The 15,381-nt window shown below is 38.9% G+C and overlaps 1 protein-coding gene across 11 annotated transcripts in view; it reads left to right on the top strand.

The window, feature by feature from the left end:
- The window catches only part of CAST (calpastatin), a 111,969-nt gene that overhangs the window by 52,178 nt on the left and 44,410 nt on the right, over window positions 1-15,381 (top strand). For 6 of the 11 annotated variants that reach the window (XM_030927274.1, XM_030927273.1, XM_010353753.2 and 3 more), the window contains 2 exons: window positions 8,750-8,809; window positions 13,901-13,942. In XM_030927274.1, coding sequence (XP_030783134.1) covers window positions 8,750-8,809; window positions 13,901-13,942 — 102 coding nt within the window. Of the gene's footprint in view, window positions 1-8,749; window positions 8,810-13,208; window positions 13,275-13,900; window positions 13,943-15,381 lie in introns of all 11 variants that reach the window. The other 5 variants (XM_030927270.1, XM_030927271.1, XM_030927272.1 and 2 more) reach the window with 1 other exon arrangement.

The raw sequence follows: 15,381 nt of genomic DNA, 5'->3' as shown, positions 1-15,381 counted from the left end.
CTGGATAACACAGCAAGATTCTCTGCAAAAAAAAAACAAAAAACAAACAAACAAAAAACACACACAGTGGTCAGCACAGAATTCAGAATTACTCTATCATTCTGAGTCCAAGCAAAGATTCTTTCGAAGCTGTTGGCATTCATAAAATAATACAAATCACTGCCTCCTGTTGATGTACCATGTGCCAGGCACCAAACCATGCACCTATACACATACCTTCATTTAATCCTCACTGCTATCTTACGAAGTTGGTATCATTTTTTTATATCCGTTAAACGAATCTAAAAATGTCACATTTGGAAGGATTAAGCAGCCTGCCTGTAGATGTGCAACCAGAATTAGGTCTCAGGTCTATGGGACTTCAGAGCCCATGCTCTTAACCCCTGTATTTCCCAATTGAACATCTGTCCTTAAGCACATTATTTAATACCCTTCACTAAAGAATAGCATATAATATTAGAATTGCAGAACTAAAGGATTCTCAAGGCCAACAGATTTTACAAATAAAGAAAAGGAGTGCAAGAAAGGTTAAGAGCTCCAAGTCACATGGCTAGTCAAGTACAGTCTTCCTCATGGATCCTATAGTGCCTGTTAACAGAAATTGCTTGATTCACAGGCTTATGTAAATCCTCACCTGTCAAACCTTCTCTAGGGGAGGGACAAGAAGCAGAAAGTAGGCTGCATTTTCTGGACCTGACTCCCCTGTTTTGCTTTATCTTGGGCAGCCAGAGATTAGACATAGATGGAATTATTTCATGCATCAAGAGAAGCAACTGGAACCCCTAGAGACAGGAATACAACTTCAGGAAAAAAATCTGCTTTTCTATTCTTTGATGACTGACCTAGGCTGTGTGGCTTGCTCTTCTACTTACTTACAAAATTATTATCCCATAAAAAAGCACTGGAAAACTAGAGTTTAGAAAGCAATGAAAATGAGGCAGTTGCCTTGTAGAACTGGAAGCTCAACTTCATGCCTTATGTGGATTTTTTTTCTAAGATCTTGGGGTGGTCTGGTATCAGAGCTCATAATCAGACACTCAGAGAATATGGCCAGGTGTCCTTTTAGCTTGGATTTAGATCACAGATCAGCTGTGACTATTATCGCAGTTGCTAGGGAACGTTTGTATGTTTATTTTGAGGTCTGCGCACACGTTGCATTAGAGTGCTCTCCACTCCCTAGAACAAGTAGAGCTCTTTATTTTTAACTAAACTGTTTCCTTGTAATATGTTTTATGAATGTACAGCCTGCTCTGCCAAGCTATAGTTATCTTCAGTTTCTCCCTAATAGTCCAAATTCTCTAGTTTTTTTGCATTCAACTTCATCTAACCGGTTGCATTCTAGACTGAATATCTCTGTTACTTTCCTATCCCTAAATCTTGCGCAAGCTGTTTTGCTCACCTGGAATGCCTGCCTGATCCAGCCTCTATCTACACATTTTGTAAAATCAAAATATTTTGTTTTAATATTTGAAATGAGGGCAGTCAACTTGTTCATAGGCATTGTTGTCATATCTGTGTTCAAATTCAGGCTCTGCCCCTTCTTAACTGTGTAATCTTAGATAAGTTATTTAACTTTTCTAAGCATCAGTTTTCTCATTGATAAAATGCAGATAATAATGTTTACCTATCAAGATTTTATGAAGATATATTGAAATCAGATACATAGAGCACCTGTCACAGTTCCTGGTATTTGGAAGATTCTATAAGTCCCCACCTCCCTGTAGATGACACTGCAATAAGCATCCAATAAATAGTCCCTGCCTTGTCTATGAAGCCTTTCCTAACCATCTTCCAAACCGGCACCTCAGAAATAGTCTCCCTCTTCTGACCACCTGTAGCATTGTATTGTACCTAAGATCTTACCACAATCAAACTTGTCAAATACTATGTTCTGAGATATAAGTTGGCACTGTAACTGGATCTGCTAGCACAATGCCATATTCTCCCCAAAAGAGACAGCTAAACTTCATTCATAGATGATCCATTGTTTATCTCTAATCAGAATCACACTTTCTGTTATCATAAACACTATACCTTGTTAGGTGACTCTATTGCAGGTCTCTTTAAAAGCGCCATTATTATACTTCATAATTAAAGGGATTGTAAGAATGTATGTCATGGTGTGACAGCATGGCAAGCAACAGACATCTGAATATTCATTTCCTGAAGTGAATAATCCATCATTACAGAAAGAAAAATGGGAGCCTGTATTTAATAGACCTATAAAAGGTGTTTAAAGAATGTCCATGTCTTCCTTAGGAAACCTCTCATGAGCAGCCTTGTTTTGTTGCAGGTGTCTTACAGGAAGCAGCTCAGGGTTTTGCGTATATGTGTTTTTTTTTTTTTTTTTTTAACTTGTACAACTCCTGGTTGATGACAATAATAATCTAAATGACCTAAAGTTTAAATTGTGTTATTCTAATCAGTTTTCTGACCTGTGCTGTCAACAGAATTTCTGATGATCAAATAATAAAACTCAGACAATGTTGGTTTTGTGCCATCAAATAATACTTTTGTGTTTATTCATGCACAAATTCATACATTTATCTCAGATACTTGTTAAGCAACTACTATGTTGAGGCTCTGGGGATGGGGATGGGGATGGGTGGTAACTCAAACAGGCCTGGACCCTGCCCTCATGGAGTTCACATTTGGCTGTTTTATAAATGTTGTGAGGAAAGGATTTTTTTCATCCATGATTGCCTTTATTTCAGTATTTGAGATATGTTATTAAATAAGAATCTGATCATGGCTCAGGACAAATTATTTGTTTTTCTCTTGTACATCTAGAAGAGCTATTTGTAAAAGTTAAAAATTAGTTATTGATTTGTCAGATTTTTTAATTTAGAAAATGTTTTGTATTGTTTTGTGGTTTGCCTAAATTGCTCTAACATTTGATATCTAATTTGACTCTCACAATAACCCTGTAGGGTGCACTCTCACAATAACCCTGTAGGGTGCATGGTATTCTCATGATAAGAAACTAGATGCTCAGCAGGCCTAATTGACCTCCCATGGAGTCCCGGCCACTTAGTAGCCATCCAGATGGAAACTTAAGTCTTCTGATTTATTAAGTATGTTCTTGATTCCAGCTTAAAAAAAAAAACTTAAAGTATTAAAAATGTATTTTATTCTCGTTTAAATTAGACTTTAATTGACAGCTGGAAAATGGAAACAAAAATGTGAATCAGCGGTGATTTTTGAGCCCCTCTCTGCTACTGTATAGGCACTATGGGGAGTAGAAATGACCTCTGCCTCTTGATAAGTTTATAGCTTCGTTGATAAGACATAATGTACACTTAGAAAGGAACTCAGTAACCCTCCAACTCAGAATACATGGTTCAGTGTTAAAGTGAGAAATACCAACACAAGAGTTGAGAAGATAAGAAGAGCTAAAGCAGATGCAAATAGTGTATCTTGAGCTAAATCTTCAAGGGTAGGGAAGACAGGACTTGGGCAGAGAAGAGGCTTCTAGGCAGGGGGAATGGCAAGTTGCAAGGCTCAGAAGTGGAAGGGAATGTGATGGTGATGATGATAACAATAACTGCCATTTGCCCAGCACTTATCACTTGCCAAGCAGTTATTGGTTCACATGCATTAACTTATCCTTAAAACAGTTATCCAAACAATTGAACCAGATAAGAATTGTTACTATTTCAGTTTTACATATGAGGAAACTGAGTCACAGAGAGGTTAAGCAGCTTGCTCAAGGCTGCATGTGCATTAAATATCAGCTGGATTCCACCATGGTCTTGAGACTAGAATACACTCTAACTCTTTTAACCTGTGTGTTATGCTGCCTGATGTGAGCTGGTGAAATGGTAAGGACACCTTCATGGCTAGAGGGGAGACTCGATGTGCGGCCATGATGAGAGAGGTCAAATAATGGAGAATCTAAAAACCAGGCAGAAGGCGTTAGACTTTGTCTGGACTTATTGATATTTCATCAGTGTGGAAACATGTTAGACATTTATTTTAGAAAGATTAGTCAGCCATAGACAGAAAGGATTGAGAGACAAGTAAGGGTACGAATGGCAACTATTAGATGGAAACTATTAGAAGGGAGTTTCTATCCAGGTATGGGTGATAGGTGATTAGACCTGGAGTAGGTTAGCAGTAGAAAGGATGTACTGGTGATAAGGACTGGAACTGCACTGAATTAATGGGTGAGTCAAGGCCAGGTGATTTCCTGAGAGCAGCTTCATGGTTTTACCCCCATTTTACAGATGAGGAAATACGGAGGCTCCAAGAGGTTAGTTAATTGTGCTAATAAGCATTGGAGCAGGGATTTGAGCCTATATCTATCTTTCTTGGCTTCCTCTCTTTAAGGTAAAATAATGCAGTCTGGTTGTAAAGTTGCTGATAAGGTTTGAAGAATTGCTCTCAAAATAAGAGATACTTAAAGTCATGGGGAGAAATCAACATTCAGGGGGAGCAGTAACATCAGAGAAAAGGCAGAGACTGAATATTAAAGAACACTAGAGGGAGGGAGGAGGGTAAGGATTGAAAAACTGCCTATCAGGTACTGTGCTTATCTCCTGGGTGATGAAATCATCTGTCCACCGAACCCCCATGACACGCGGTTTACCTGTTTAACAAGCTTACACATACACCCCTGAACCTGAAAGTTAAAAACAAGAATACAGAGAAGAATGGAGCACGTGGAAGAGGCTTCCAGAAGAAAACAAGTCAGAGGTATAGGGAGGGAACCTAGGGCCCCTGAGGCCACAGCAGCCAACAAGGAGAGAACAGTTAGTGACTCCAAGTGAAACTGCCGATGAATTGTCAAGTGGAGAAGGAGGGAACATGCACGCAGCATGATGTTCTTAGTAACCCTCCACAAACAAAGACAGATTCAGGTGTGAAGGGCAAGTAGTGTTGCAGGTGGGAGGATATGGGAGTGCTGCCAGTGATGGGGTGGAGAAGGGAAGGAAGGTCTGGCATGAGGAGAAAGAATTCTGACACATCTGATGCCCCACTCTGTGCAAGTTCTGAGCCAAGCCAGCTGGGGTCAAGGGGAGAGATCACAGGGAGGCTGAATGGCTGGAGGGGAGGCAGAGAGGATTCCTGTAATCCAGTGGGAGGTGCCTGGCAGGAGGCCAGGAAGACGTCAAGGGACTCTAATGTGTGGTAGACAAAGAAGTAAGGAGTTGAGGGAATGATTGTTCCATCAGCTACATGTAGTGGCACAATGGACAAGCCCACATTCTAGGAGTCCCCCCTCCTCCAGCTTCTACAGAAGCCCTTACCCTCCATCCTGACCCACTTGCCAGGACCTGCTGGGAAGCTCAAAACCCTCTCTACTCCCATCCAATCTCATAAGACAGTTAAGTGAGCCTCCCACCTCAGCCTCCCAAGTAGCTGGGGCTACAGGTGCCTGCCACCACCCTCAGCTAATTTTTAAATATTTTGTAGAGACACAGTCTCACAATATTGCCCAGGCTGGTCTCCAACTTCTGGACTCAAGCAGTCCTCCCATCTCAGCCTCCCAAAGTGCTGGGATTACAGGTGTGAGCGATTGCACCCATCTCTACATTGCTTTTTAAATAACAATTGTTGAATAGGTGGGTAAGTGGAGAGTGATTTCTATTAAGGAACTTTTCTCTGCTTCTTGTCACTCTGATTTGTGCCTTAATTCAAGTTTATAAATGATTACTAATATTCAGGATATTAAGATAGGTACATGGGTCATTTGGGAGAGGTAGTGTTTTGATAGCAGCACCTTATACTCTGATTTACAGTATTAATTCTTTAGAGGCATTTTGGTGTCTATGAGCACTGATGGTTGTGCTTTAAAATTGGCAGCCCATTGATATTAGGAGGACCAGCCAAGAGGCAGGCACTGCAGTAGAGGGACCCTGGGTTAGAAGTCAGATGGCCAAGCTCCCAGGCCTGGCGTACACAGTTTGGAGGGTCCTTGTGCAGAGAGTGCTCCTTTCCAGCCTGAGCGATCCCTCCTTATCCTCCTGTCACCGCATAACTGGTCACGTTCTCAGAACTGCCTGTCTCAACTCTCCCCTGAACTAGCTATGGTTCCTTCATCTATATTCTCATGGAACCCTGTGACTTTCCTTTGTAGCAAATAATTATTGCTACAAATAATATATGATTATTTTACTAATGCCATCTTTGACTAGGCTATAGCTTTCCTAAGGGCAGGGACATGCCTACTGGTTTTACCTCTGTGTCCCCAGCACCTGACACAGCACCTGGCACAGACTATATTCTGGGTAAACACTTGGGGAGCCAATGAACTCTGGTAAAATCTTGGACATGAGATTCCATTTTTCTCATCTGTTTAAAGCCTGTATATTAAAGCTTGTATTAAGCCTTATCACTAAGGTGCTTTCTCTTTGAAGAGCTGTGGATTAACTCTTCACAATTTTTATTTTAAACGTTATCCACATCAATGATATGAAATTCAAACAATGCAGAAGAATATACAATGAAAGTGTATTCAGTCCTTCACCAGAGATTACAAATATTGAAAGTTGCTTGTCTTTACAGAGAGAATAAAAATTGAACAAGCTGTAGCCAGAATCGAATGGGTTAATAATCGAAAAGGGCATATTCCCTACTTCCAGCTCCCATGAAGCAGCTTTCATATTTCAGTTTTAAAATGGTTAGTGCCTTAGTGAGGGAAGAAAACTTTCATGCAGGAATCTGTGCTGCCAACAGGGGCCAAGGCCCTCAGCTGAATTCCCACTATACCCTGTGCCATTGTTGATTTTCAGCTATTCTGTATAGAGATTTTCTGTTCATGGGGGCCCTCTGAAAGTTTTCTCCTTTCTGGAATTTGAGGATCACTTTACTGTTTAATAAAGTAACAAGGCAGGCTGGACAATTCAGGGCAATGTGATTTTAGGAATGATTTAATACATTTGGCTGTGTGGAAAATAAGTTTATGTCTACCTAAAGATTTTCAGCTTCAGAAGCACTTTCACGTAGAGTATTTGGTTTCTGTGTTGGTGTTGCATGGTTGAGGGGAATCATTAAAGGAATGGAATGCAGCTAAATGGAATTTCTTGAGTTTGAATAGAAGTTTGTACAACCAATTCCAATTGTGGAAGGATAGAATTATATAAATACAGGGACATTAATCTCCATAACATTTTAAAGATATTTTCAAGGAAAAATACAGATATTCATATATTTATCCATTAATTTGATAGAGGGAAAATCTACCTTGGTACATCTTCCAGTTTTCAATACCAAAAACAATGTGAGAGAGGCCCTTCCATGCCCTGCTACAATGACTGGGGCTTGTTTATGTGTGTGTGTGTGTGTGTGTGTGTGTGTGTGTGTGTGTGTGTGTGTGTGTGTATTTTGGTGGAAGGGGGTGTCCAGTTGGTACCTAAGGTTTCTCAGAAATAGTTATGTTTATATGATTATTTTTGAAAAATAAGTATACTAAAGCTTTGTATTTCCATCTATAAATTATTATAGTTTAACTACAAGCATCAACATGTTCTACATTAACTGAGGTTTGTGGGGAAGGTGATTTTATTAATGGGCCATAGGCTATAGTGGGTTTCATACAATCACCTTCAATGGTAGTGTATTGGGGGTGGAGGAAGGTGAGGGAGAAGCAGGGATGGGGTCATGCTGCCCTGTGACTCAGCCTCTGAAGTGGCTTTGGGCCAGGCATTAGAGACAGAGTAAGGTTCATCTTATAGGCTTCCCTGGGTGTTGTTGGCAGTGTAGCAGCTGTTTACTGACAGTCAGTTACTTAAGAAGGCAGCTCATGCCAGATGGAATCCCTGGGTTCTAAAACCTAACGGACTTAAATGTTAAGGAGGTTTAAATGAGTCTGGGTAGGAGTTTGCAAAGATGATAATGATCTGTTTAATATTAGCCAGTATAATACAAGTTAAGTACTAGAATAGTACTCCAAGCCATACAAGTATCCACACGCACATCCCAGTACTTAGATGACTGGATCACAGAGGCCGATTGCACCACTGTAAGCATCTCGAGGAAGGGTGTTTCTTGAATAGTTACTATTCATCACCTCTTGCCTTCTAAGGAAGAGCCTAGATGAGACAGATAAAGTAGCAGAATTCCCCCTGCAACCTTGTCTCCACCTTCTCTTCCTTACGTGACACTGAAAGGACAGTTCGCATCCACCCAAGTCTGTTTCCGGGAGTTTTGTCCTTCTATCTTATGTATTAGGAATAACACACTGGCAATTTAATGAGCACCTACAATTTGCCAGACGTTTTGCTACATTATCTCAAATACAACCCTGCAAATAGATGTTATTGGCCTTCATATGTAAATGGACCTGGAAAACTAAAGCTCAAGAGTCACAGAGCTTATAATTGACAGAGCTGGGGCTTGAACAAAATTTTGTTGAGTTGCAAAGTCCATGTTTTTTCTGAAAATAACATAAACAGTAATTATAATATTTACTGAGCAGTCATTATGTGCCAGGGAGTCATTCTTACAATAAACTTACAAGGTAGTTGTTAACTACTAAAGAAAAATTGAGATTGGGAAACTGGAGATTATAAAATTTAAGTATCTTATCCGAGATTGTTTAGTAAATAGCAGATCCAAATTTTGAACCTATTTGATCTGGTTACAAAGGCTTTCACTACTGGACACCACCTCCTACTAGATTTTTGTGCTCTAAACTGGGTAAAACAAAGGTAAAGGGCCAAGGCAGTATGGTTAAGAGGCACTGAAGGACCATGTAGATTGTAGGTTAAATAGAATCAAACTTTCTATTTCTTTCTTTCCTTTCTAGGTGTCAGCTTCCTCTGGTGCCACCAGCAAGTCTTCCAGTATGAATCCCACAGAAACCAAGGTATGAAGAATGCTAATTGAGTGAGTGCTAATTTAAGTTGATTGTGCTGCAAAGCAAAACAAATGTAGACTAATTGTTGACGATAAGTTATATATGCTAAGAAGTTTTAATTATGGAAGTAAACATTTTCTTCCTAATTTATGGGGGTCTTTGAAAACTCAGCCTTCCTTCCAATATTTACCTTACACATCATCTACATGGTTTTAGATTATCTAGAAAAGTGGAGTCACCTAGAGTTGTTTTGTTTTGTTTTGCTTTGTTTTGAGACAGGATTTTGCTCTGTCACCCAGGCTGGAGTATAGTGATGTGATTACACTCACTGCAGCCTCAACCTCCTGGACTCAAGCGATACTCCCATCTCGGCCTCTTGAGTAGCTGGGACTACAGAGGCACACCACCATGCCCAGCTAATTGTTGTTTTGTTTTGATTTTGTAGAGACAGGGTCTCACTGTGTTGCCCAAGCTGGTTTCAAATTCCTGGGCTGAAGCAATCCTTCCACCTGGGCCTCCCAAAGTGCTGGGATTATAGGAATGTGCCACCATGCCCGTGGCCAGTTTTGTTTTTGTTTTTGATCCTATATTGATTGAGTTTTTTAGTTGAAAATATTTCTCTAAGTACATTTTTCTACATTGAAATGAGAATATAAATTATTAATTTCTTGCTAAAATGGTCTTACTGTTCTGGTCATTTAAAAATAAATATAAAAATGAAAGATTATAATAAATGAACATAAAAACATACTGGTTATTTCAGATGCTTTCTCAAGTTTTGTTTTTTTTTTTTTTCTGAAATTTGAGTCTTGTGGGGTACCATTTTATTGACAAACCTTTCTTGAGCTCTACTTGGGATTTATTCTTAAAATTATTTTTTTGAATTTCAGAATTAAAAATAAAATAATTTCCTCTAGTGGGATTGTCCACTTTGTTCCGAAGAGCTGGCTGCAGCTGCCTTTTAAACCCTCTCCCTAAAGTTACTCTATCTCAAGCTCTGTCTCTTGAGAATATTTCAGGGGAGGGAATTAAAAAGGGAACATTTTCAAAATTCTCGCCACTAATGTTTGTGTGCCAATATTCTTTTTTTTTTTTCTTGAGACAGAGTCTCACTGTTGCCGAGGCTGGAGTATAATGGGGCGATCTCGGCTCACTGCAAGCTCCGCCTCCCAGGTTCATGCCATTCTCCTGCCTTAGCCTCCCGATTAGCTGGGACTACAGGTGCCCGCCACCACACTCAGCTAATTTTTTGTATTTTTAGTAGAGACGGGGTTTCACCGTGTTAGCCAGGATGGTCTCGATCTCCTGACCTTGTGATCCACCCACCTCGGCCTCCCAAAGTGCTGGGATTACAGGCGTGAGCCACTGCACCCAGCCGCCAATATTTTTTAATACCTTTAAGAGCTACCCCAACTCCATTATTATTAAATTGCCCTTGTTTAAAATTACCAACCTACTTTTGTTTTCTGTCTTTCATATTACTGTGCTATCCCTGTAGTTTCCTATCCCAGGTGATGTGGCACTATAACTTAGTACTATCAAAGGATTATATGACTTCATCTTGAATCATCTTCAGAGAACATTACAAATATCTAGAAATACACTATCCACATCTAAGTTCTTACAAATGTCATTTAGCATTCATTTAAAATTTTAATCTAAAATTATCATTTTTTAAATTTAGTATTTAAATTTACATTGATTTATAAATTGCTTTCAAAATATACATTACATAATCTATAATTAATGTTAGCTGTCTCTATTGTGTCAAGCTTAATCTTAAAAAATTAAAAATCTTTTATTTTTTTTTCTCTTGAGGCAGGGTCTCGCTCTGTCTTCCAGGCTGGAGTGTAGTGGCATGACCACAGCTTGCTGCAACCTTAACCTTGTGGGTGCAAGTGATCCTCCCACCTCAGTCTCCTGAGTAGCTAGAACTATAGGGGCACACCACCATGCCTGGTTATTATTTTTGTTTTTCTGTAGAGACATGATCTTGCTTTGTTACCCAGGCTGGTCTCAAACTCCTGGGCTCAAGCAGTCCTCCCATCTCAGCCTCCCAAAGTGCTGATATTACAGGCATGAGCCACTGTATGCAGCCTAAAATTAAAAAGTCCTAATTTTAAAAAATATTCCAGAAGCATCTACAAAATAAAAGTTCTCATTAAGGCCAGGCTCAGTGGCTCACACCTATAATCCCAGCATTTTGAGAGGTCAAGGCAGGAGGATGGCTTGAGCCCAGGAGTTGGGGACCAGCCTGGCCAACATAGCAAGATCCCGTGTCTACAAAAAATTAGCCAGGTGTGGTGGTGTACTCCTGTAGTCTCAGCTACTCAGGAAGCTGAAGCAGGAGGATGGCTTGAGCCCAGGAGATCAAGGCTGCAGCAAGCTGTGATTGCACCACTGCTCTCCAGCCCAGATGACAGAGCAAGACCCTGTCTCAAAAATAAATAAATAAATAATCTCATTGAATTTAGAGATCATGAAAACCGTAGAAAAGAGATAGGAAGGAGAGCCAGAAATATAGGATTTCCTTTTTATTCTTTTGATTCTTTTTCATCTTGTTGCCTGATTCTAATCCCCTGTGCCTCAGCTCAAGGACCAATGTTTATTTCAAGCGTGGCCTGTTACCTAGAACAAATGTCAGCAAACTCTTCACCCTTCTCTAAGCACTAATCATGAGGATTCTTGGCAGTCCTATGAAACTGGAGGAAAGTAGGAGAGAGAAGAGAGGGAGAAACAAAAATAAGATGCACGTGATGAAGTGTCCCCAGTGGCTGAGTAGGGACCATTTTTGGCCTCAAGTGTCTTTCCCTGGAACTTGGTTCCACATCAGCTGTGATATTGGACAATCCCTTTTTGCTTTGGTTTCCTTATCGGTACAGTTTGGAGGAAGGTGATAATAGTACCTGCCTCACAAGACTGTGTAAGGAAACATAATGTATATTGGACAATTCCTGTCCTAAGCAAGTGTCCAGATTGGATTGTCTGTTGGCCAATACTGGGGAAAGAGTGCAGTGCAGTAACTAGAACACACACAACCTCAGGTCCACCATGGATGTCTTTAGGGAGTTATTTAACTGCTCTAAACTCAGTTTCTCATCTGTGAAATGGGTATAATAATACTTATCTCATAGGATTATTATGAAGATAAAGTGAGTTGACACATGAGGGGTGATTGATACACATTAGTTATTACGGTCATCATTATTATATTCAGCACAACCACTACAAAAATAAATTTAGCAGTTACTGATTTAAATATACATTGCGTTATAAGCTGCTTGTGTCTGTGAACATACATTCTTAATTGCAGTGTAGAGTTCTCCCATGCAAAATCTTGATTGCCAAATTGCAAGATATTAATAGATTCAAACCACTATACTACCAGCTGGCTTATTTTCTTTGTTGATCATTTAATAAATTATATTTGCATAAACTGAAAGAATAGTACCATAAATAGAAACTCATTAATGAGAATGTAGTGTGAAAGGATCCAAAATTTAAAATTTCTTTAAAAACATTTCAATCATAAGCTTTGTTTCCTTCCCAAAATAGTGTGTTGTCATAGCAAGGGGCCATTATTTGAGGAAAGTGTGTGTCTTCATTACTGAAGTAGAAGACATGATAAATTAAGAGGACATTTGACTTTAGCCTCTTCAAATTAAAAAAAAGTAAATAAAAACCACTAGTTTGTGCTGATACCACCAAGCAGATAAAAAGGAAAGAAACGGCAGGAAGCATTGGACCCTAGTTTGTAATCTCTGACTGAAAAGTTCATGAAATGTTTAATCAAGTTTTATTCATGATTTTATATCTTGCCTATATTGAGAATGCATGCATGTACTTACTTGTGTTTACACAAGTAATGTTTAGTTGGATAAAACTGTAAAATATCATACCAAAGATGCTAAATTACAACCAGTTATTTAGAAGCATTTCTAGAACTTTAAATTAATCCCTACATACAGGACTATGATGTGCCCAATAAAAATCCATGCACTAAATATTTACAATTTTGGGGGGATTATGTTGACAGAATTTCATAAAACTTTCAGTAACATCTGTGACTATTTGATCATAACTAAACATTGGATACATAGGAAAAAATACTATTCATGTAGTCTCTACACAGGGAAAGGAAAGGAATAAGAAATTAATTTTATTAATGGAAACCTTCGCTAAAAAAACCTTCACTGAAAAAATGTAAACACAAACTGAAACATTTGCGTAGGACCTTAGAATGTAAATATGCCTACAACTTCTTGGAGTCATACATATATGCATCGAGTAGATGCAATAGATGAATAGAATGAATCTTGATATAATCATTTTAACCCTTTTTGTACATGTTACTTATTTGACTGACAGATAAAATAAAATTATACCTGGGGCTGTGCTCTTATATTAGGCCATTCCAGTCAGCCAACAGATGGAAGGACCACATCTTCCTAACAAGAAAAAACACAAAAAACAGGTGATGTTGTTCATTGTACTAGGGCATCTCTGTTTACTAATGGTTACATCACCCGCTCAGCATGTGCTAATAGCTGCAATTCACAGTCTTCTGTTAACACTGAGATCCCATCATGGACTTTCTGTAGGCTTAGCTGCCCATCAGCCACATTCTGGCACTAAAAATAATTTTCACTGCTTTCTGTGCCCTCAATTCTGTCACCAACCCATTGTTTTACACTGTCAGCCAAAACCTGTGATGAGTATTTCACTGATAAAAACACCTTGTTAGTGGCATGGAAACACAGTGCCCTTGGCTTTGTGATGAGGGTTTTTATTTTCTGTTCCACATGTATTTGTTACAATGTAAATAATAATAAATCTTTACGTATCTTTGATATACCTAGCAAGAAGATATAAATTGCTCCCTGAATAGTAAGAGCAGAATATTAACTAGTATACATAATTGTTTATCTAAAGAGTTGCAATTTCAAGCAAAGTGTGATAAACTTAACTGATAATGTTTATAATTACATTAAAAATTATCTCTTTTGAGTTTCCTCAGTTGAAGAAAATCTATGATAATCTTTGTAAACTATGTCTATCTTTCTTTTCTTTCTTCCATTTTTTTTCTTTTTCTGAATTTAGGCTGTAAAAACAGAACCTGAGAAGAAGTCACAATCAACCAAGGTAAACAGTTTAAGTCTGCTAGTGAGATATTTGGATTCTTTTTAATAATAATGAATAATCAACTTCCTACGTTGGCACTGCTGTGAATGGTAAAGGGGGTTGCTGGCTAATTTAATTAATTTTTGGGCTACCCTTTTGAATGACTATGTACATGTAAGATATATAAAATATTCATAACATTAAGTCCATATATTGTTAAAAAGAATATATAATAATTTATAGATGAAAACGCTATTTCATAAGTATTTTGTTCAAATCTAGTTTTTTTGTTATATGTATAGTGATTGTTTTAAAAAAGAAAAAAGCAAGAGGAACAAAGGAAAAAAGGCAAAGAGTAGTGAATATCCAATTCCAATTCCAGTGAGACATCAAGAATAAGGCGTCTGCTGAACTCAGCACCTAGATGCCTTACAGATGAGAATCTTTCCTAAGAGGCTGGCTGGGTTTATCGTGACAATCTTATCTCAGTTGGTGGAACTAGTTAACAGTTACACAGGAGGCTAGCTTCTGTTGCTTTCCTTACCCATGACTGTCCAGAATGAATGCCATTCGGCCTCTGTGTAGAGGTGAACACCAGGGTGTGTACGGCAACACAAATGTTTCTCTTCAATGAGGTGCTGCGTTTTATTTTGTCAAGCACTTAAAGCAAGTGCTAAGATAAGACCACAAGATTTCCTGTGGAAAAGCATAGATATTTGAGCCCAGGTACTTCAAGCACAGGTGAGGGTGAAAGGTGAGGCTTGTCTGATTTTGTGGAAGGCCTCCTGGTGGCCCTGGGGATGGTAGAACACAGGGTACTCCAGAGTGAAGAATTCGTAGCTAAGTAGAAGTTGTCTTCTATTCCACTTTAAATACTTTTGATTATCTACTGAATCTCAAGAAAATTGGATTTCTGGTGATAAGATCTTCTCTACTAACAAAGAAAAAAAAAAAAAACTCTGTAAATCCTATGAAAGGAGATTTAAAAAAATATGTATTTTGTTGTTGTTGTTGTTTGTTTTTTTGTTTTGTTTTGGTTTGGTTTTTTCTTTTTTTTTTTGAGATGGAGTCTTGCTCTGTCGCCCAGGCTGGAGTGCAGTGACGCGATCTCGGCTCACTGCAAGCTCCACCTCCTGGGTTCACGCCATTCTCCTGCCTCAGCCTCCTGAGTAGCTGGGACTACAGGCACCCGCCACCACACCCAGCTCATTTTTTTTTTTGTATTTTTAGTAGAGACGGGGTTTCACCATGTTAGTCAGGATGGTCTCGATCTCCTGACCTTGGGATCCGCCTGCCTCGGCCTCCCAACAGGTGTGAGCCACCATGCCCGGCCTAAAATATATTTTCTAGAGTGGGATCAGCTCTCAACAAACTCAGTAGTCACATGGCTCATGTGTTATCTGTGTATATTTGTGAAAAACAACCAGTAATTTAGAGATATACATGTATTTGAAAATATT

This window comes from Rhinopithecus roxellana, chromosome 3 (assembly GCF_007565055.1).
Source record: "Rhinopithecus roxellana isolate Shanxi Qingling chromosome 3, ASM756505v1, whole genome shotgun sequence".
In the NCBI taxonomy this organism is placed as follows: Eukaryota; Metazoa; Chordata; class Mammalia; order Primates; family Cercopithecidae; genus Rhinopithecus; species Rhinopithecus roxellana.
The sequence above is the reverse complement of the archived record's forward strand: the minus strand, read 5'-3'. Positions and strand labels throughout refer to the sequence as shown.